General features: G+C 36.9%; 1 protein-coding gene across 4 annotated transcripts in view; it reads right to left on the reverse strand.

Annotated features, from left to right (window-relative positions):
* gb (solute carrier family 7 member genderblind) overlaps positions 1–21,262 on the reverse strand; it is a 197,498-nt gene that overhangs the window by 98,381 nt on the left and 77,855 nt on the right. For all 4 annotated transcript variants that reach the window (XM_089094183.1, XM_089094184.1, XM_089094181.1 and 1 more), the window contains exon 8: positions 387–490. In XM_089094183.1, the coding sequence (XP_088950309.1) occupies positions 387–490 (104 nt within the window). The remainder of the gene's footprint in view (positions 1–386; positions 491–21,262) is intronic.

Genomic DNA, 21,262 nt, shown 5'->3' on the forward strand with positions numbered 1-21,262 from the left:
GGCAGGATCTCTTTGGTTACTTAAAAAAGGCACCAGAAAACTTAATTTCCGTTTGAATGGTTCCTCTTTTAAGATTTTATCACAGGTGATTCGATAAGATTATTTCTCGGAAAAGAAACAAATAACACACGACATTCGTTATCACTATATCAGCCATTGGGGTTTTCAGTGATACTAAATTTGGTGGTTTCAGTTTCACTAGAATTGCACGGAATTTAGTGGTTTGACTTTCATAAGATCCGCTGGTATTTATATTGTTGTCAAAATTTTCTTTTAGTAGTTTCAGTTACATTTGGCAAGAGTTGCTCTTTACTTACACTTTGTTACCTCAAAGCGTATGAAAGAATATCATATCATAAGATCGTACAACAAAATAAAAGCCTTACCTCGATGAGGTCATTATGTGGACGCTCAATCCTCCAAACGCTGCCATGGCAACACAGACGGGCATTATCCATGAAAACACTCCAAGTAACTTGTCACCAAAGGTCTAAAAAGTAAAAAAAAATTACAGTTTTACCACACCACTTAAATTATGCATCAGAAGTATACGAGGGCAATCAGACAATGACATTGACCAAGTTTGATTCTGAAACTTGGTGCTCTGACACTACTACTACTACTAACAACTCACCGCAGCACCAAGCCGCCTTAGGCCAACACAGCTACGCACGCTCCTCCTCCATCCCGATCTATTTAAACCCTCCCTTTTTACACCCGCCCATGAAGTTACCATTTCCTTTAAATCTTTCTTTATAACGTCCTCCCACCCCAGACGAGGACGACCTGCTTTCCGTTTAGCCCTAGACGGTTGGAAATTGACAAGATAATGTTGAAGTAAATTACTAAATTAGGCTAGATATTAGTTTTACATTAGTTTTACAAGCTAATGTTGACAATAAATTAGGCTAGATATTAGTTTTACATAAGTTTTGCAAGCTAATGCTGAAATGAATCAAACAATTAGGCTTTACATTAATTTTACATTTGTTTTACAAGCTAATGTTGAAGTGAATTAATAAATTAGGCTAGATATTATTTTTACATTAATTTTGCAAGCTAATGTTGAAGTGAATCAATAAATTAGGCTAGATATTAGTTTTAAATTAGTTTTACAAGCTAATGTTGAAGCGAATCAATAAATTAGGCTAGATATTACTTTTACATTAGTTTTACAAGCTAATGTTGACAATAAATTAGGCTAGATATTAGTTTTACATTAGTTTTGCAAGCTAATGATGAAGTGAATCAAACAATTAGGCTTGACATTAATTTTACATTAGTTTTACAAGCTAATATTGAAGTGAATCAATAAATTAGGATAGATATTAGTTTTACATTAGTTTTAAGAGCTAATGTTAAAGTGAATCAATAAATTAGGCTAGATATTAGTTTTATAATAGTTTTACAAGCTAATGTTAACAATAAATTAGGCTAGATATTAGTTTTACATTAGTTTTGCAAGCTAATGTTGACGTGAATCAAAAAATTAGGCTTGACATTAATTTTACATTAGTTTTACAAGCTAATGTTGAAGTGAATCAATAAATTAGGCTAGATATTAGTTTTACATAACTTTTATAAGCTAATATTGACAATAAATTAGGCTAGATATTAGTTTTACATTAGTTTTGCAAGCTAATGTTGAAGTGAATCAAACAATTAGGCTTGACGTTAATTTTACATTAGTTTTACAAGCTATAAACAAATAAGTAGAACAACAGGGAAATTTTTATACAAGACAGTGGAAGTTCCACTGTCTTGTATAAAATTTCCCTGTTGTTCTACTTATTTGTTTATGATGGAAAGGCAGTGTGGTCTTCGTCGCTATTTGTGTTTTACAAGCTAATGTTGAAGTGAATCATTAAATTGGGATAGATATTAGTTTTACATTAGTTTTGCAAGCAAATGTTGAAGTGATTCAATAAATTAGCCTAGACGTAATTTTACATTAGTTTAACAAGCTAATGTTGAAGTGAATCAATAAATTAGGCTAGACAATAATTTTACATTAGTTTTACTAGCTAATGTTGAAGTGAATCAATAAATTAGGCTAAATATTAGTTTTACATTAGTTTTACAAGCTAATGTTGACAATAAATTAGGCTAGACATTAATTTTAAATTAGTTTTACAAGCTAATGTTGAAGTGAATCAATAAATTAGGCCAGATATTAGTTTTACATTAGTTTTAAAAGCTAATGTTGACAATAAATTAGACTAGATAGTAGTTTTACATTAGTATTGCAAGTTAATGTTGAAGTGAATCAAACAATTAGGCTTGACATTAATTTTACATTAGTTTTACAAGCTAATGTTGAAGTGAGTCAATAAATCAGGCTAGATATTATTTTTATATTAAGTTTGCAAGCTAATGTTGAAGTGAATCAATAAATTAGGCTAGACATTAATTTTATATTAGTTTTACAGGCTAATGTTGAAGTGAATAAATAAATTAGGCTACATATTACTTGGCCTCCCCCAGGCCATTCAGCGTGTCCCCAGGTGGCGATAGGGAAATGCCCTACAGATAAGTAAGGTTCCTCCACAGGAGGCACGAACCAAGGGGGGACCTTGTCCCTGGGGTTCCATAACAGAAACTAGGGCACCCTCGCCCGGGGACATAAATACAGGCGGAAGAGGAAGAAGGCCACTCAAAAGTACACTCAAAAGGGTCCACTGGTTTGTCCAGAAGTCCCAGGAGTTACAAACCTTCTCCTAGTAATGGGTTAAACTGCATGGTGGTGCAGAACACCATCGCGGGAGGATCCTCTGCAGGAGGACAACTGTGGCAGGCCGTAAGATCCAGGTCTATGGACAAAGGCCTCTGCAAAGGACTGCCTCGACCCTTTCGGGGTACCTGCAAGACTTGGGACCTTACGGTCAACTCTATTCCTACTTGAGGAGTGACGCCCCTTGAGAAAATTATAGCCTAGTAAACGACACAACATTTGCACGGGATTCTGACTAACGGTGCTCTGACAGACGGAGGATTTATTAGATTTTTTTTTCGAAAGGAATTGTTTACAGATTGTCTTGGGTACCCGTCTGACTGACCGTGTTTCAAACAGCAAATTGCACGATGAGTGTGGTTCTACCATGCTTTCTAGGGTTATAAAGAGAGAAAGGTTTAGATGGCTAGGACATGTTCTTCGGATGAAGGATGCCAGGTTGCCACAGACCATCCTTTTCGGCCAAAGGTCTAGGGTCAAACGAAAAGCAGGTCGTCACCGAATTGCATAAGAGGGGGTCGTAAGGAAGAATTTAAGGGAAATTATAAAGTATTTTGAGGGTGTAAAGAAGGAGGCTTTAAAATTATTGGAATGGAGGAAGAGCATGCGCATGTATGTTGGCATCGGGAGCCTTGGTGCAGCAGTAAGTTGTTGTGTTAGCAGGGTTGCCACCCTGGCCTGGAAGAATTTACTAAAACTGAGAGGAAAAATTTACTAAATCGCTTCTTTTTCAAATTTTATGCCTTACTTTAGCCAGCTATTTACCTTTTTTGTGGTTTTAAAAAACCTAATGTATATGTGCCGGCACAAAAAGGTCTGTTATTGTACCTTGCCGTAATATTTGCTATGTAATGGATGCTTCCCGATGCAACCTTTTTATAACCGTATGTTTCGTTACCTTTTTACGTTTATGTTTACTTTGAGAAGTTTTTGTTTACTAGTTTTAAAAACATTTTTCCAACAAATTTTTTTTTCAAAGAAAAGCAAAAGGTGACTTTAAAAATTAAAACTAGCATAAATGAAATCTAAGAAGAAATAGAAAAATAATTAATCAACTCGAACTTCAAAAAGGCACAAATTATGACTTATACGAACGATGCTACTGTCTCCTTAAACCGTTTTTACTCTCTTCTTAAACCTTAAACCTTTTTTATGGTTTTATTAAAAATTTCATTAAATATAAAGTCAAAAAAATTAAGTAAAATACGTTCTTTGGCGTTGTATTCACTATGCAATGGACACCACTCCCGATACAGCTTTTATCTAGCCCTTCATTTCATTACCTTTTCATGCTTATTTCTAAACTGAGAAGTTTTTGTTTGCCAGGTTTAAAAAAGCTTTCCAGCATTTTTTTTTTCAAATGGGAGAAAAGGGTGATTTTAAAACAAGCAAGAATGAAATCAAAAAATATATATAAAAAATGAATAATCCACTCAAACTTCAAAGGAACAGAAATCACCAATATTACGAGCGGGACTTACTTACTTGTGGCGGGAATCAGGCATTTCCACCTCGCCCAGCATCGATGATCTTGGAGACCTTATTGGACCATGTTGAGCGATCCTCTGCCAGCTGCTCTGCAAAAGTAAGCCACTGAGTTGACCATCTGTGTCCGAACTTTCTGAATCCCCCGATAGGTTCAAGGTCTGATTTGGCCAGGTTCCTCCAGTTTTTCCTCTGTCCTCCTTGGCGTCTCTTCCAGGAGCTAATAGGCTCGACTAGAAGTATTTTGCGAGGCAAGTATTCTGGCGGCTTCCGTAAAACATGGCCCAACCATTTCAAACGGCGTTCTTTAATAGTGAGCACAACATCTCTCTGAATATTGCAAATTCGACGTAGATCCGCGCTGGAGATACGGTCACGCAGCTGTATTCTGAGAATTCTTCGCAGACAGGTATACTCAAACACCTTCAGCGTATTCTCATGCTGTCCTTTTACCGACCATGTTTCGCATCCGTAAAGGAGAACGGTGCGGACTAGTGCCATGTAGATTCGAACTTTCGTTCGGACACTGACTTCGCGGCGATTCCATAAGGGTTTCCGAAGGGAGGCAAAGACTGTCTGCGCTTTCTGTATTCTCTGTTGGATATCAGCGTCGGAGGACCCGTCAATACATATTTGGGAGCCTAAGTATGTAAAACAGTTGACTTTTTCCAGCTGAACTTGATTGACAGTTAGTGTGAATGGTCCTGTGTCGTGGTTAATAGCCATGAAATTCGTTTTCTCTGTGCTGACTTTCAAGCCAATCAGGTCTGCCCAGGCCACCACGTTGTCAAGCATGTTTTGGAGCTTCTACGGGTTCTGACAGGAGGCCAACATCATCCGCATAATCGAGGTCAGTCAGTGACAGATTCTGTCCGATCTGAACTCCTGGATAGGACGACAGTGCATTTTCAAGCACCCAATCGACGCAATAATTGAACAGAGTCGGAGAGAGGATACACCCTTGTTTTACTCCGAACTCAACCAGGAATTCTTCAGTTTCTTCACCATAGACTCGAACTCGGCTCACTGACGCGTCATAGTATGCCTTCATCAGTTCAACAAACTTCAACGGCATTCCATCATTCTCTAGGATCTTCCAAAGTTTCTGACGAGTGACAGAGTCGAAGGCGGCAATGAAGTCCAGGAACATCAAGATCAGGGGTAGATTGTACCTTTCAAACTGCTGGAGAATGAGGTGAAAAACAAAGATATTATCAGTACAGCCTCTACCTGGCCGAAAGCCGGCTTGATTTTCTCGGGTTCTTCCCTCGCTTGACCCTTTGAAGTGGTTCAAGAGTAAGATCCCGAATATTTTGGCCACACTGTCGATAAGACTTATTCTGCGGTATTTTTTGCATTTGGTTTTATCTCCTTTCTTATAAAATGGGAGACTGACTTATTTCTTCCAATGTTTCAGGAACGAATTGATCCTCAACACTTCTTCGAGAATGCCCTGGAGTTGTTCAGAAGTGACCTTAGGGCACTGTTTGTAGACTTCCGAGAGGAGGCCATCTTCACCTGGGGCTTTGTGGTTCTTCAGGGTCTTGATCACTTTTAGTATTTTGGCTCTTGTTGGTGTATCCAGCTCGACGTCGTAGGCAGTGCTTCCACTGTGTCGGATTTTTCCGACATTGTCGGATTTTCGGCCCTCTTGTCGGACAAAAAAATATCGTGTCGGACTTCGGAATTTTGTCGGATTTTCAGTAAAAAACGGATATTTTTCAGATTTGTGTATTTTTCTAGATTACTGGAGTCTCCAACTCCAATAAAAAAGGATTTTCAAACTAGTAAAATTAGAAGGCCAATTCTGTTAGGGATTTTCATAAAGTCATTAGCTTTAGCGGCGAAAGTTTGACAAGGCACAATTTTTGAAAATATGTTCATGCTGTGCTTCAATCTGCTCTGATATTTCAGTTAATTTCAAGATCTGAGGAAAGTTAAGGAGAGACTTTTTTCCAATGCCAGTATAAGATTAGAAAGTCTATTGCCAACATAGTAGCCTACAGGAGAGCTAGGCCACCATGGTTTAGTGACACCATGTGATTCACAGTTTCAGAATGTTTTAAAATCTCAAAATAGCCTACTCAAAAGAAGAATGCAAGTTGATTCTGGGTCTCGGTATTTAGATCAGTCAACGACTGGTAAATCTGGCACTCTTCTTGAAGTCAAGTTTAATTGTAACAGAGAAATTACCCAGAATTTGTCCAGAACTGATCTGCAAAGCACACTTGAACCATCGTAGCTATCCTGAGCAGCACTATGGCCACTCAGAACAGAATAAATGGATTCCGCACCAAGCAGGATAGCCTAAATGTAGCCTACATCTACCCTGCATGGGCTGCATGTGTCTGGAACCGGGGTTTGGAAGGAGAAAAAAGTTTCTCTGGGCAGTAGGCTATAGCTAACCAGTCAGGAATTCTACTATTTTGCGATCATCACCCAGCCCAGGCAACTTTCTCTAATGAGAGAATCTGTCTCTTGTCAGTAATGCCCAAAGTGAAATTATTCCCAAGCACAGATAACTTCCACTTAGGACAAAAATTGGTGGATCTTCTCCTGAGTGGAAATTAGCTCTTTCGGGACTGTATCTCGTTTTGGGCATTCACTAAGTAGTAGCATATCCACTTATCAGGCAAAGTTGGCTCTATTGCGCAATAGTCTCAAAAGAGTAGAGTTCCTGACTGACCATAACTAGGATATCCTACAAGGAAGGTTTAAAAGGTCAAGAGGGTTTCAATTTCCTTTAAAGCTACTCTGACTATCGTACAGTAGATTTGCACAGGCTTTTTCAGGTTGGTGTAGCCAGTGTCATAGATTAATTTTGTTTTAATATATCAAAAAGTGTCATAGGCTATATAATTCACATTCGTTTTTTTTTCTTTTTTTCTTACTATTGAGATCAAGAAAGCTACAATTTAGTCAAACTGTATTGAAAACAGCAAACTTATCATCTACGAGATTAATTCAATATCATCTACACAATTATTCAATGTGCTTCACATGTTCATCTTTTGCTATTATCTCTGTTAAAATGAAATTCCGATTTAAGAAGACCAGCTTTCAACAGTGAACAGACAGTGAATTTCTTTCTTTTTGAAGTAAAGCATACTTTATAGATCCTTTGCTGTAATACACTTATTACATTTTACTTATCAAGTCTCGTTGCAGGAAGTACCATCATGTCAGACAGCTTGTCATCTTCTGAAACTGACATTGAATATCTTAGTGGGGAAGAAAGGCGGAATAGAAAGGGAGAAGAAAAAGATCCTTCAAAAGAAAGAGGGCTCAGAGGAAAAAAGCCAAATTCGGACACAGCTGGCTGAACGTCCCTGAATTTAAAGGGTGGCTTGCAAAGGACAAGTCTTCTGAGGAAAAGACTTTCTGTTCGTACTTCAGTCAGTCCTTGTGCTGTGGTAAATCTGAACTCCAAAAACATGCAAAGAGTGCAAAGCACAGTGAAAGTGTAAGGAAATTAGAGGCTTCAAGAAAGCTCACTACAAGGATTGATCATGTCCTTACCACAGACAAAAACGAAGAAGAAAGCCTAAAGGCCAAGTTTGCTGCTTTCATTGTCGAAAACAATCTGCCTTTATGATTTATAGAAACTCTTGTACCTTTTCTGAAAACTTTGCCACACAAAGCTGTTGTTGAAAAAATTAGGCTTGGCAAGCAAAATGTGACAAATTTGATCAGACAGACATTAGGACCGCACTACAATGAAGTTTTGTGTGATCAGTTGAGATTGACGCCTTTTTCTATCATTATTGATGAATAAACTGATGTGGCAGTAAAAAAACAACTTGCAATTGCAGTTTTGTTCTGCAATAAGGATTTTGAAGTAGAAGTCGACCTTCTAGATATGGTTGAGTGTCCTGACGGGAAGGTGGAAACTATTTTCAATCTGCTATGCAAAGTTCTTGAAGATAAAAAGAGACCTACGGAGAACTGGATTGGGTTCTGTGCAGACACTTGCAATACTATGTTTGGGTGTGGGAACTCTGTTGTCAGCAGAATCAAAGAAAAATTCCCATCTGTGATGTGTGTCAAGTGCAGCAGCCATTCCATTCATTTGGTGGCTTCTTATGCTTGCAAACAATTGCCAAAGCAACTGGAAGATCTATGTTGGACTGTATACAATCACTTCAACATGAGTGCCAAAAGGCGCTCTGATTTTGAACTACATCAGCTATTTACTGACATCCCAGTCCTGAATGTGCTTGCCCCAGGTCAGACACGTTGGCTATCACTTTGGATGTGTGTTCAGCGACTATTGCAGAATTGGGATGCACTTTGTAGCTACTTTCAGTTAGTAGTAGCTGAAGATCCTACTCACGCAAACGACAGGGCATGGCAAGCCCTAAAGAATCCACTGCTTCGGATTCAGCTTGAGTTCCAGCTCTATGTACTGGAGCTGTTTACAGATTTCAATCTTCTTTTCCAAAGTGAAAAACCGTTGTTCCACAAAATAAAATTAGAGGTGGAGATACTCTTGAGAAAACTGGCCATGAATTTCATGAATACCAGCTACGTCAGATCAACCTTGCCTTGGAATCTTGACCCCAACAACACAAGTGAATACCTTGCAGTGGAAGATGTGTACTTGGGAGTTGCAGCTCACGAGTCTCTTCAGACCTTGCAATCAGACCCGAGTACAAAAGCAGATGAACGTGAAGTGAAAGTCATCTATGAATGTGCTTGGAAGTTGTATGTAGAGGTGGTGAAGCAAATCAAGCAGCAATTTCCATTGAAGATGAACTGTTTACATTGTGTAAAACACTTGACCCTGTGACAGCTTTGGATATTGGTGCTATCACTCTTCTCCAAAAGATCCTTCAGCAGTATAAGGCACCATCATGGGATGCACAGAAAATTATAGAAGAATAGCGGAGTCTACTGATTTTTGATCTTCCAGATGTGACAGACGTCTGTGATTTCTGGCTCCATGTGGCTTCTTTGAAAACGCCAAATGGTACACAGAGATTCCCCAACATGGTTGAGGTTGTGCAGTATCGTTTTCGAACGCAGTTGTTGAGCAGTTCTTTTCTACGTTGAAAGACGTAAAAACAGACCATGGGAATTCGCTCAAAAGTGTGACCCTTACCTCTATCATGCAGGCCAAGTCTGGCATGAAAAGAAAGAAACATGTATCCCGCAACTTAGAGGTCGATGCTCTCCTCTTAAAACGACTCAAGTGTGTTAGAGCAAACACGACGGCAGACGAGTGCATTCAGTCTAGTGGAACTGCAGCTTTAGTTTAAGTTAGGTGCAGAGGAACGACGTAAGAGGGTAAGAAGCATAAGTGAATGTTTAAGCTACAAGTATCTCTCCTAAAAGAAGACAAAAATCGAAAACCCTGTTTTGCATTACTTTACCACTGTTTCGGATGTCTCGTACACGGCGAAAATCGCGGGCTTATCTTGAGAGCGGAAAAGAGATACATTTTCTTATGCTTCTACAATCAGGCTTACATCATTCTTTTGAGCATAGTCCTATGGACTTTTATTGACTATGGACTATTCCATAGTCCTATGGAATCTACAAGGCAGCACCTACAGCATTTTTTTTTGTCTTTTTTTTTCTTTTTTATATTCAAAAATATTGCCAAATACTGCCATACTTTTTTTACATTAATAGTCTGATTTTTTATAAAAGTTTTCCAATAAATGAATACTCATGAGTAGCTAAGCATTCTTGAAATCGTCACTGCGTTCGTCCCCTTCGTAGAGAGCCTGTACTGGACTGGACCATTAGGCCCATAAGGTATAACACTGTCTAAAACGTGGTCAAGATCACCACACAGCAGCCAAAGAAGAAGTAGAAGATGCTCTCGGCCATTTGATCCGATGGAAAAAAGGCAAAGCAGAAGGTAAAATAGTATGGAAAACAAAATAAACAGGCTTTTTTACACCCAGAAGAGGGATATTGGTTCACAATTTCGGTTTTTCGTCGAAATTCCGAATTCGGTGCAACTTCTTTTTCTTCTTGAAGCGGTTGACAGCGTTTTGAAAACATAGTGTCTTGGCTAATGGTCCATGGTGTCTGAACTGCAAATAGCTGCGTCGTCAGCGCAAGGAATTTCTAGTGCGGCTGCGTGCTAAAAGAAGGGCCAAAAGGATGAAAGCGGGAGTAGCAGGATCGGATTGGGGAACTGAATGGCGACTCGCTGCATCTTTTTCAGCCTTTTGTCAAAATCGGACTTTTGTCAGATTTTTTAGTTCGAGTCGGACATTTGTCGGATTTCGGACCACCACGGTGTCGGAAAAATAGTCAGATTTTCTGTGGTCGGGTGTCGGAATTTTCAGGATTTTCAAAAAGACGGAACAGAAATCTAATAGGAACAAAGTGGAAGCACTGGTCGTAGGGTTTTTTAGAAACGGCAGGTGGGAAAGCATCAGGAGCGGATGATGAGGATGGGTTTAGGAGGATCTGAAAGTGATCCTGCCATCTTGCTAAGCACTCCTTCTGACAACTGATGATTTTTCCTGATCTGTCTTTGACTATTTCTGAGACAGCAGCTTTCTTACCAACGGACTCTTTTAGGATCTGTTAAAGCTTGCGGGTATCATGTGAGCGGGACTACTTTTCTTTTAAACCTTCTTAGGGTTAGACTGTCCCTTGCCCTTTGCCAAAAACGTTATGTATTTTGGCCCGTTTGTCATGACATGAAAAATGGCAATCAAGATTAAACAAAAGGTGGAAAATAATAAGAAAATACATTTGTGACTTTTAATTTGGTTTTGCTATTTTATAAGGATACATTTTTTGTCCCCATTTTAGTTTTTGCTTTCATTTATTCAAATTAGTATGAAGTCGATGTCTGAATTCATAGTTCAAAACTTCATTCGGAATTTTTCTAAGCAATATATTCAGGCTGTTCAACCAATATTTTGAATCAAACAATTCGTGGTAACGAACTGTAAGTAAGGAGCGACGCAGCTCAATAGTAACCGAAACTTTAAAAAACGGAATTTGGATACCAATAGACATATGAAAAGAATCGGCTTATTATGTTGATTCTTATTAAGTTCCATTAGTGTTTAGTGCTGCCCATCAAAGGCTACGAGCCTGAGAAAATTTTCCTGATTTTGACTTTAGGCGATAAACCCCCTAAAAGTAAAAAAATCTCAATGATTAAATCACAATTAATGAATAAATCACAGATAATCCTACTGTAAGGGTTTCAAGCTCCTATATTCAAAAATGTGTAATTTTGTTTTTCCTTTCGCCAGAAGAAAGATCATGGATGCGTGTTTATTTGTTTGTGGTTGTTCTTTCCCAGGGTGATCGCATCAACCCAGTGTTTCTAAAATATCGGTAAAGTGCTCATTCGAACAGAAATTTTAAGTTATAGTGCCCTTTTTAAGTGACCCAAAAAGGTTGGAGGGTAACTAGGCTCCCTACCACGTCCCTTTTTTCCCAAAATCGTCCTATCAAAATTTTGATATAGCTATTTTGTTCAGCATAGTTAAAAAGCCCAATAACTATACCTTTGGAGACAACAAGCCCCCACATAGCCCCTGGGAAAGGTCTTTAAGTTAACAAATTTGCCCATTGTTTTTGTATAGTAGGCCTATATGTTATTGGGAAGTATGCATACGTTTTTTGGTTGGGGAGGAGGACTCTTCTGCTGGAGGGATTTTCAACGAGGAGAATTTTCCATGGGGAGGGAAGTTTTCAGGTGGTAAACTTTTCTGGGTAAATGCCAGAATTCACTGTGGGAATTTGCCAGAATTCCTATAAGAAATTTTTTTATATGTCTTGGTTTCTTTGCCAACTCAATTTTAAGCGTGGAGATGTTATGGGTAATTGTCCAGGATAAATTTTCACTGAGATTGAACTGTCTAGAAGATATTTCAGTGGGGATAGCGGATTTTTCCGTGGAGCTGGAGACAGACTTCCTGGCATTATTTTAAAACGATCAGAAATTAAATTAAAAAAAAGTTTTTTCAATGAAAGTAAGGAGCAACATTTGAACGAACATAAATTATTACGTATTCGAGAAGGGTTGCCTCTTCCTAAACACCTCGAACGACCCTTGTGTTTCAGGAGTCGTTCTTAAAGAATTGGGACAAAATTCAAATTTTAGCGTAAGGAGAGCAGGGTTCCCACCCTGGCCTGGAAGAATTTACTAAATCTGAGAGGAAAAATTTACTAAATCACATATATTTTTACTAAATGCTCAAAAAGTTTTTTGGAGCAATCGATTTTTCGACGCGCTAACCCTCAATCATCGATTTTTCCTATAAGAGGATAATCAATTGGATTTCCACAATCTTTTTTCCTTTTTTCTTCTTTTTTTCTCTTTTCCTCTTTTCTTTCTTATTTATAGTATGATTGAAAATTCCGGAAACTTATAAGTTCAAAAATCCTTTTTTGATTATTTGGATGTACTACTGGATGTACTACTTCATATTCCAGATGCGGTGTATCCAAGACGTCAAACAATAGTCTGGAATCTTGGATTCTGGAAATCCTGCTGGGAAATCTGGCTTTGAATTTATCAATGGTCTTCAGGTCATAAAATTCAGATATATTGAAAAATTAAAAAACAATCAATGAAGAAAAACAGCTACAACTCATATTCACGAAGCAATTCAGGCGATGGAGTACTTAGAATCTGAGGTGTGTTTGAAAGTGACGGCTTTTGAAATTTGTCCCCCAGTTTCCGTTTCTATGTTTGAAATCCAAACCCTTCAATTTTGCGTTTTTAAGAGGAAATTTGCCAGTTTTGAAACACTAATTGGGCTGGTTTTTCAATAAGGGATAAGCTGCTTACAAAGATTTCTGGCAAATTTTAAAGCAATTAATTTAGGATTTTTTTGAACAGATATTTTCTGGATTCTCTCTCGTTTTTATTCAAGGCAATCAAAAACCAATACAATCTATGTCACTTCAAAACGGAAATAACGTAATCGGCTACCGGTTTAGTTGTAAGATTATGTAAATTAAAAGTGCACCTCAAATTGGACTAGAGAGGCCAAGAAAAAGGAAACTTATATAACATACAATAATTAGTTTTAAAAAATAATATTGTGTCAAAAGTCTTCATGTCAGGCAAATCATACAAATTGAAAAGTAACAAGAAAATATGTAGTCATAATAAAAAAAAGTTGCACTTAAAAGGCTTTAATCTCGGCTTCATCCGAATTTAATGTATCCACTAGTGTCAAATTCTGACTGAAAGGATCTACTTGTTTCTATTTCTTGATAGCACGGGTCAAATCTCTGGGGTCACCCAGTCATGTATTCCACTTGACGACCTGAGAACAAGTTGCTTCGTTTTCATCAGGGACGATACACTCGAGACATATAGCCTATTCTGGTTTTTAGTCTTGATGACCGACAATGATGTCTCTCTGCTCCAGCACTTGAATGGGGCAAACTGTAGAGAGTCAGAATGAACTTGAGCAAGTATGGAGAAAATTCGTTTCCGCAGCAGAAAGGGACAAAGCAAACTAACAAAGGTAGTAGTTGTTATGAGAGTCTGGTAATATTTTCTGAAAACAAATTAAGCCGGCATACCAGTCCTGATTTTAAATAGTTTGCCTTTCAAAACCAGTACCAAGAAGAAGTCGAGAAAATAGAGATTTTTAAGCGCTAGGGTTGACGCAAAATCGCAAAAATGAGAGCAATAGTAGCTATAATATCTAACGAATATTAAGAAGAATAAGTCACTAAGCCTAGGAATAAATGAAAATAAAAAGGTGACGTTGGGTAACGAAAAGACTGATCAGGTGGGAAGCTTCACTTACCTTAGTAGTATTATTAGTAAAGATGGTGGGAGCAGTGAAGATGTCAAAAGTAAAATAGCCAAGACTCTGGGTGTTTTGTGACAATCGAAAAAAGTTTGAAAGAAAAGGAAGATAAGTCTGCAAACCAAGATTAGAATATTAGAAGCTACAGTGATGAAAGTGGTCAAATATGGCTCTGAAGCATGGGTGCTCCGAAAAGCGGATGAAGATTTGCTAGATGTTTTCCAGAGAAATTGTTTAAGGATTGTTCTGGGTACCCGGCTGACTAACTGTATTTCAAAAAATAGGATGTATGAAAAATATGGTTCAATACCGCTCTCTAGGGCTATAATGAAAGAAAGATTGGGGTGGCTAGGGCATGGTGTGCAGATTAAGGATGACAGATTGCCGAAGATTGTTCTTTTTGGCGAACCGTCTAGGGCTAAATGGAAAGCAGGTCATCCTCGTCTGGGGTGGGAGGATGTCATAAAGAAAGATTTAAAGGGAATGGGAACTTCGTGGGCGGGTGTAAGAAGGGAGGCTTTGAACAGAATGGGATGGAGGAGGAGCATGCGTAGCTGTGTCGACCTTAGGTGGCTTGGTGCTGCGGTGAGTTGTTGTTAGTAGTAGTAGTAATAGTAGTAGTAGTAGTAATCGAAATAAGATTCTGTAATGAACGGTCCCTAATTTTTTCCCTTAATTCATGGAAAATAACAAAAGTTTTGTTTCCTACAAATCATGACTTTCTACAAGATTTCGGGAAATTTACTAGATCCTCTAAATTTACTAGATTTCTTTTTGTTCACTACATCTAGTAAAATCCTACTAACAGTGGCAATCCTGAAGGAGAGAGGTGTTGAGGAGGGGACAGCCATGCTTATATACGTAATAATTCCTGTTCTTTTTAAGTTTTAATGCTATTCTTTACTTTCAGTTGAAAAAACTTTTTTTTAATATGATTCCTGATCGTTTTTTTAAAAATGCCAGAAAATCTGGCGCTACCTTCATCGAAAAATACAGTTATGATGTTTGGCATGTTGTTTTATGGAAACCCAACCTGAATCCCTTCCGGTCCTGATTGAAGGGGTCAAAAAAAGTTCAAATAGGGATAAGTCATTTTAATAGACAATGAAAAACAAGTACAAAAATTCTGGATATTTCGACCAGATACATCAGTGACCACCATCAGCAGATAAAGTAAAGTATTTTATAAATTATGAGAAAAATTATGAGCAAAATTTTAAATATGAGTCTTATATCACGGGTTTTACGGAAATCCTGGGTACAATGTTGACTATGCGTGGGACTGGATGCCCTCAAGACAGTTTTGGCTCTAAAAACAACAAAGTAATAAGTTCAAAACAAAAACAAAAGGGTAAAACAACAACTAAATATGGGTGATGATTCATGGGAGACATGTCGCTCTTTTCTTAGTAAACGCTACTACGCCATCTCTGGTTCATTATTTTAATAGAATATTAAAAATTCGAAATCAAAAAGAAAGTATTTCAAATAACTTGTTTTACTACCTTTCTCTACACAGCTATAGCCAAGAACTAGAGCCAAAAGACGCTATAACCCCCTCTAGTCCTAAGAACTGAACTTTAAGAAATTTTTATCTGAAACTATAAATAAGGAGCGATTCGTACCAAAAATAACCCAAACTCTAAAAAAAAAAATACACCAGTATCTACACAAAAATCAACTTTATTTAATGATGCTAAAAACGTAAAACTCATCAAATTTAAGGATACGCACCAAAAATTATGAGCCTGAGTAAACTCGTTCATTTTCAAAAAGGGTGACAATGTCCCCAAAAAGGAAAGCAGCCTTCATGAAAATCACACAGTAAAACCTATTAGAGAGGTTTCAAGCCTCTCCAATAGAGGTTTCAAGCCTCTCTTCAAAAATAAGAAATTTTGCGCTTATCCGATAACACTGATCATCGATGAGTCTTTCTTTGTTTTTTCTTTTCAGAGGTGATCGTAACAAAAGGTTCAAGAAAATCAGGAGAAGGCTCATTCAAACATAAATTAAAAGTTATGTCCTTTTTCAAGTAGCAAATACAGTGAAGCTTTTTGACACAGCGGCATTATTTGCCAATTTTTTCGCACAAAACCACAATTTTACCATATACTGAGATACCCAATCGATTTAATATAGAGCTTACCAGTTTCAGAGGCAGTAATGCGGCGTGGTGGCACACTTTTTTCTAAGAAACACAAAATCCATACAAAAAAAAGGTTTATAAATACATATATTTTAAAGCTTCATTTAGCCAAGTTGATTTACCTGAGGCTCAATATAAAGTGTCTACCGCAAGGTGTCATGGACATGGACAAGGTGTCTATCATGGACAGCGCAGTTGCGCTGCCTACTTAAGAACATGTTGTAGAAACGACGGAGGGGAAACACTCGATTAAAATTGAAAGTTTTAATGCTCTTTTTAAGAATAAACAGTGACTAGGTGGCAATCAACCCCTGAATCACTGGAAGGGCTGGTCAACTAAGGATATTTAATTGAAACTTTCAGGGATTATTGGGTTTATGAGCTAAACCAAACGACAGTAGTAGGGGGGTTCCAGCTTTGAAAACAGCCCTCTCCGGATTTTCACAATAGCCCCCTGACGTCAGAAAATCACTGGCAAGATCCCCAGGAATCCATTATTTTTCAGTTTTGGCGAAATTCCGAGCAAATGCCCTGGCAAGATTCTGAGCGGCTGGCAAGATTCCCGAGATTCCAATAATTCTTTATATGAGTAATTGGAGTATGGATGGTATAATATACAAGTAGCAAGAATATGGGTTACTAGCCCATCTGTTATAATAAAGGGAACACAGCTAGCGATACACCCTCGTCTTTTAAATGGTCAGATAGGGATATTAGCATGGGATTTTAAAGGGTCATATAGGGAGTCTATAAGTAGAGCTAGTAGCCCCTCAAGGCGTCGCACCTTTGCAATCCGGCTCCTGTTTCCAGGTGTAATATGCTTGACGCAATCTTATTTACGATTCCAAGATTCCCGCAACAAGTCCCTGTTTAAAGGTGCTCTATTAAAGGGAAGACACCTGGCGAGATTCCCACGACACAACCCCCTGCACTCCAATGAATTCACGCGACTTATGCCATTTTAAACAGTCATGTGTAATACGGATGAACCAATTTTATGTAACCATGCGTCAGAACCCATGGGGAACCCCGATTGTAACTGAGCACGGCACACACATGGGCGCTGCGTGATCACGGCGCTCATCTTACGCAATGACAGTGCACACATAACTGTCACTAAATACTTTTTTGTATTTATTATGTTTACTAAATACAATTATGTTTTCTATGGTTTTGTCATGATAACTCTGGATTGGTCTAGATTCTTTGGTTAGATCTAGATTTTTTACAAATTTGTGAAGAATTCCATACAACATTCATAATTTCTATCAATTCCTCCATATTTCTATGAATTGGCTAGGATTTTTATGAATTCGTATGGATTTCTATGTATTAGTCTTGATTTTTGTTTTAGATTGGACATATTTTTTAAAGTTTCCTGTTGATTTCTACAGTCTACTCCTGTTTTCTATGGTTTGGTCTGGATTTCTAGGGATGCCGCTTATTTTTATGAATTAGTCTGGATTTTTTAGACAAGACTACGTGAATAGAAAAAAACAAAACATGAAAAGGCTTATAAAAGGATGAAATATAATCAAAGACAAGCATAAATTAAACAAAGATGAGAGAGCGGTCCTAGAAAGCAATTCAATCAGGATCCAATGACCCAAATTCAACCACTGCCCAGCTATTAATTCCAACGGAGGTCCCTAACCTAACCATTGGAGGACCCAAACGAGCAATTCCAACGGGACCCCTAGCAAGCAATTTCACCAACAAGTCAATTCAAGACGTTTCAAAGCATTTCAAAGGACTACAAGACATATGACTTAATTACATATTTTATTGATTTTTTTCTTTATATTATTTTCTCACAGTTTCAAGCCAAAGACACATTTTAGAAACGAATGTGCCTCATACGGCATTGTCGCCTCTGAAAGTTGTGGCGCAAAATGGATATAAATTTTCGAATTGATTAACTATCTCAGAAATTTCACCCACTAGCTTTTTGAGCTTTTTTTTAGCAAGAACTGTTTTTTCGTCACAAATTAAAGTGCCTGAAAAACCACTTTACTGAGGGACAGACTTTTTGGCAATAAATAAATGTATATGTTAGCCCTTGTTTTATAGGACTACCTGCACCTTTAGAAACGAATTTGCAACCGTGCGGTATTGCTGCCTGTGAAACTCGAGGCACAAAATAGGTATAGATTTTCGAATACATTAACTATCTCGGAATTTTCATGCAATAACTTTTTACCGTTCTTTTGGGTAAAATTTCCGTTTTTACAAAAGATTGTTATTATTCTTTGGTGATTTACTTTTTTTCGTGAAACTTAATTTATCACGATATTTCTCCTTCCAGAACTGAGTACATGTTGTTGTTTATTTCTTCGTGAAACTTGATACTTGTGGATGTTTGTTCGAAAGTAAGTAGACAATTTAAGCAAATTTAAATAGAATTTCTACCAAAAGTAAGCAAAAAATTCTTGATATCTTTGGTTTGATTTCTATGGTTTTGTCTGGATTTCTAGGGATGCCCCTGATTTTTATGATTTTGTCTGGATTTCTAAGCATTTCTCACGATTTCTATGAACACCTCCTGAATATTCTTGCATTGATTATGATTTATAGGGGATTTTTCTTGATTTATACAGTCCAATTATGTTTTAAATGGTTTTAAATTTGTGAGGATTTTATTACAATACTTATGATATCTATTAATTGAACCAGATTTCTATGAATTGGCTATGATTTTTATGAACTCATATGGATTTCTATGTATTAGTCTGGATTTTTTTTAAAGATTGGACTTAATTTTTAAAGTTTGCTATTTATTTCTACGGTTTACTACTGTTTTCTATGGTTTTGTCGGGATTTTTACGAATACCTCTGATTCTTAGAAACTCATCTGGATTCTTAAGAATTTTTCATAATTTCTACGAATTTCTCATTAATATTCACGCATTGCTTATGAGTTATAGGGGATTTTTCTGGATTTCTACAGACCAAATATGTTTTTTATGGTTTTGTCATGATGTGTCCGGATTCGTCTGGATTCATTTGGATGATCTTGATTTTTACAAATTTGTGAGGATTTCCATATAACACTTATGATTTCTATTTATTCGACCAGATTTCTATGTTTATGAATTCGTAAGGATTTCTAAGTATTAGTCAGGACTTTTTAGAGATTGGCCTTAATTTTAAAAATTGCTAGTGATTTCTACAGTTTGCTATTGATTTTTATGACTTTATCAGGGTTTCTTTGTATTCGTAATGATTTTTAGAGGCTGACCATAATTTATACACGTTGCCTTTGATTTCTACGATGGTCTTGATCTATAGGATTGCCCCTGATTCCTAAAGTTTGCTTCTGATTTTTATGATTTTGTCAGCGTTTCTTTGTTTGGGTAATGATTTTTTAGAGTTGATCATGATTACTATACTTTGATCATGATTTCAATGTTATGATCTTGATTTCTATGGTTTGTTCCGGAGTTCTAGGGTTGACTCTGTCACTTAGATATGCACCTTATGATTTTTCTAGGAATACACTGCCTTTCTTGGCTTTAATATTTCACGGTGATAAGGCAAAATCGGAGGTAAAAGAAGATTAAAACTTAAATTTTATACATGAGTCACCTTTGTCTCTTCTTGCTTAGAAGAACTTCAGGGATTATGATTTTTTTTTCCCTGGAACACCAGCCTTTCTTGGGTTTAACATTTCTTGACAATAAGGCATAGTCGCATTTTGTGGAGGTAAAGGAATAATAAAGCGTATGTTCTTTAAACGAGCTGTTTTCTGTTAGAAGTAGCAAGTTTTTCTTAACACTAACAAGTTTTCTCTTAGAAGTAATAAGTTTTTCCTTAATACTGACAAACTTTTACTTAATATTAATTAAAAGAAATTTTTTCACAAAATAAGCTTTTCAAAGAAAAGTAAAGAGGTCCATTAAACCAAAAATGAGTAAAAATAAAATCAAATAATCTACCAAGCGTGAAACTACCACAAATCTGCATCGATAAATAAATGAAAGTAAAAACGAACAGAAATTACAATAAATAACCGAGTCAAACTGAAAACGAGCAGAAGCCTTCCCAAGGCCAGAACATAATTTGCACTTTACTGAAAAAATATAAATGTTTTTACTCTTAAAACTTAAATAAATCAAATAATTTTAACATTTTGATTACTAGATATCAGTATATGTATATTAAACTGGCAATGAACATTCATTTGTATTTTCTTCAGTAAAGTGCAAATTATGTTTTGGCCTTGCGAAGGCTTAGGGGTTTTGAGCCCAACGCATGTTAATTTCTGCTCATTTTGAATTTGACTCTGTTATTTATTGTAAAGTATTTTCGTTTTGGGTTTCACTTATTTATCGATGCCGATTTGTGGTAGTTTCACGCTTGGTAGATTATATTTTTTTTTTCTCATTTTTGGTTTAATGGAGTTATTTACTTTTCTTAGAAAAACTTATTGTGTGGAAAAAGTTTTTTTAATTAATTTATGTTCGTTTTATATTGACAAAATCTTTTCAGGGAAAAAGAAAATAATACTTTAAATCTTTTTATTTTTTAAGACTTTATAGTTTGGCCTGTTATTTGTGTGTTGGAGAAAAATTTTCAGCAATTTTTAACAACAAACACCCTTTTACAAATCTGGACAAAAATAGTAGTGTTTAGTTCAGTTTCATACCTCCTCTAGTTGACCTGAAATGGAGAACTTGATACCATTCGCAGAAAAAATCTGTTTACTTTCTTTGATAGCTTGGATACACTTACGCTATTTTGATTTGGTTAAATTTTAAGAGCAGAAGTAGCCAACAAAGTTTGAGCATAATACCCTCAGTCGTTCTTGAGATACAGCTGAGCTACCTTATTGGGAATTAGCATTAACATATTGCATTTTGAATTAATTTTAAGACAACATTTAGTTTTTGAACATAATGGGCAAATGGGAGGGTGGGAGTGGGAGGGTGATTAGTTTCCGTCCAATCACTTTCGACATTTAAAAAGGGCTTCAGACCCTCCTATTTTCAATCTAATGGGCCATTTTCGAAGTTCCTACGACAACTCCTTCGATAAGAAGTGCCCTGGTCTATACAACAACAACAACAACAAAATTACATTGTACCCACATCGATCTTTACTATAAAAGTGCCAAGCCTTCCAATCACTTTTGACTATTAAAAAGGG

Source organism: Artemia sp. Qi Xiang Cuo, chromosome 9 (genome assembly GCF_049724085.1).
Source record: "Artemia sp. Qi Xiang Cuo chromosome 9, ASM4972408v1, whole genome shotgun sequence".
NCBI classification, from domain to species: domain Eukaryota; kingdom Metazoa; phylum Arthropoda; class Branchiopoda; order Anostraca; family Artemiidae; genus Artemia; species Artemia sp. Qi Xiang Cuo.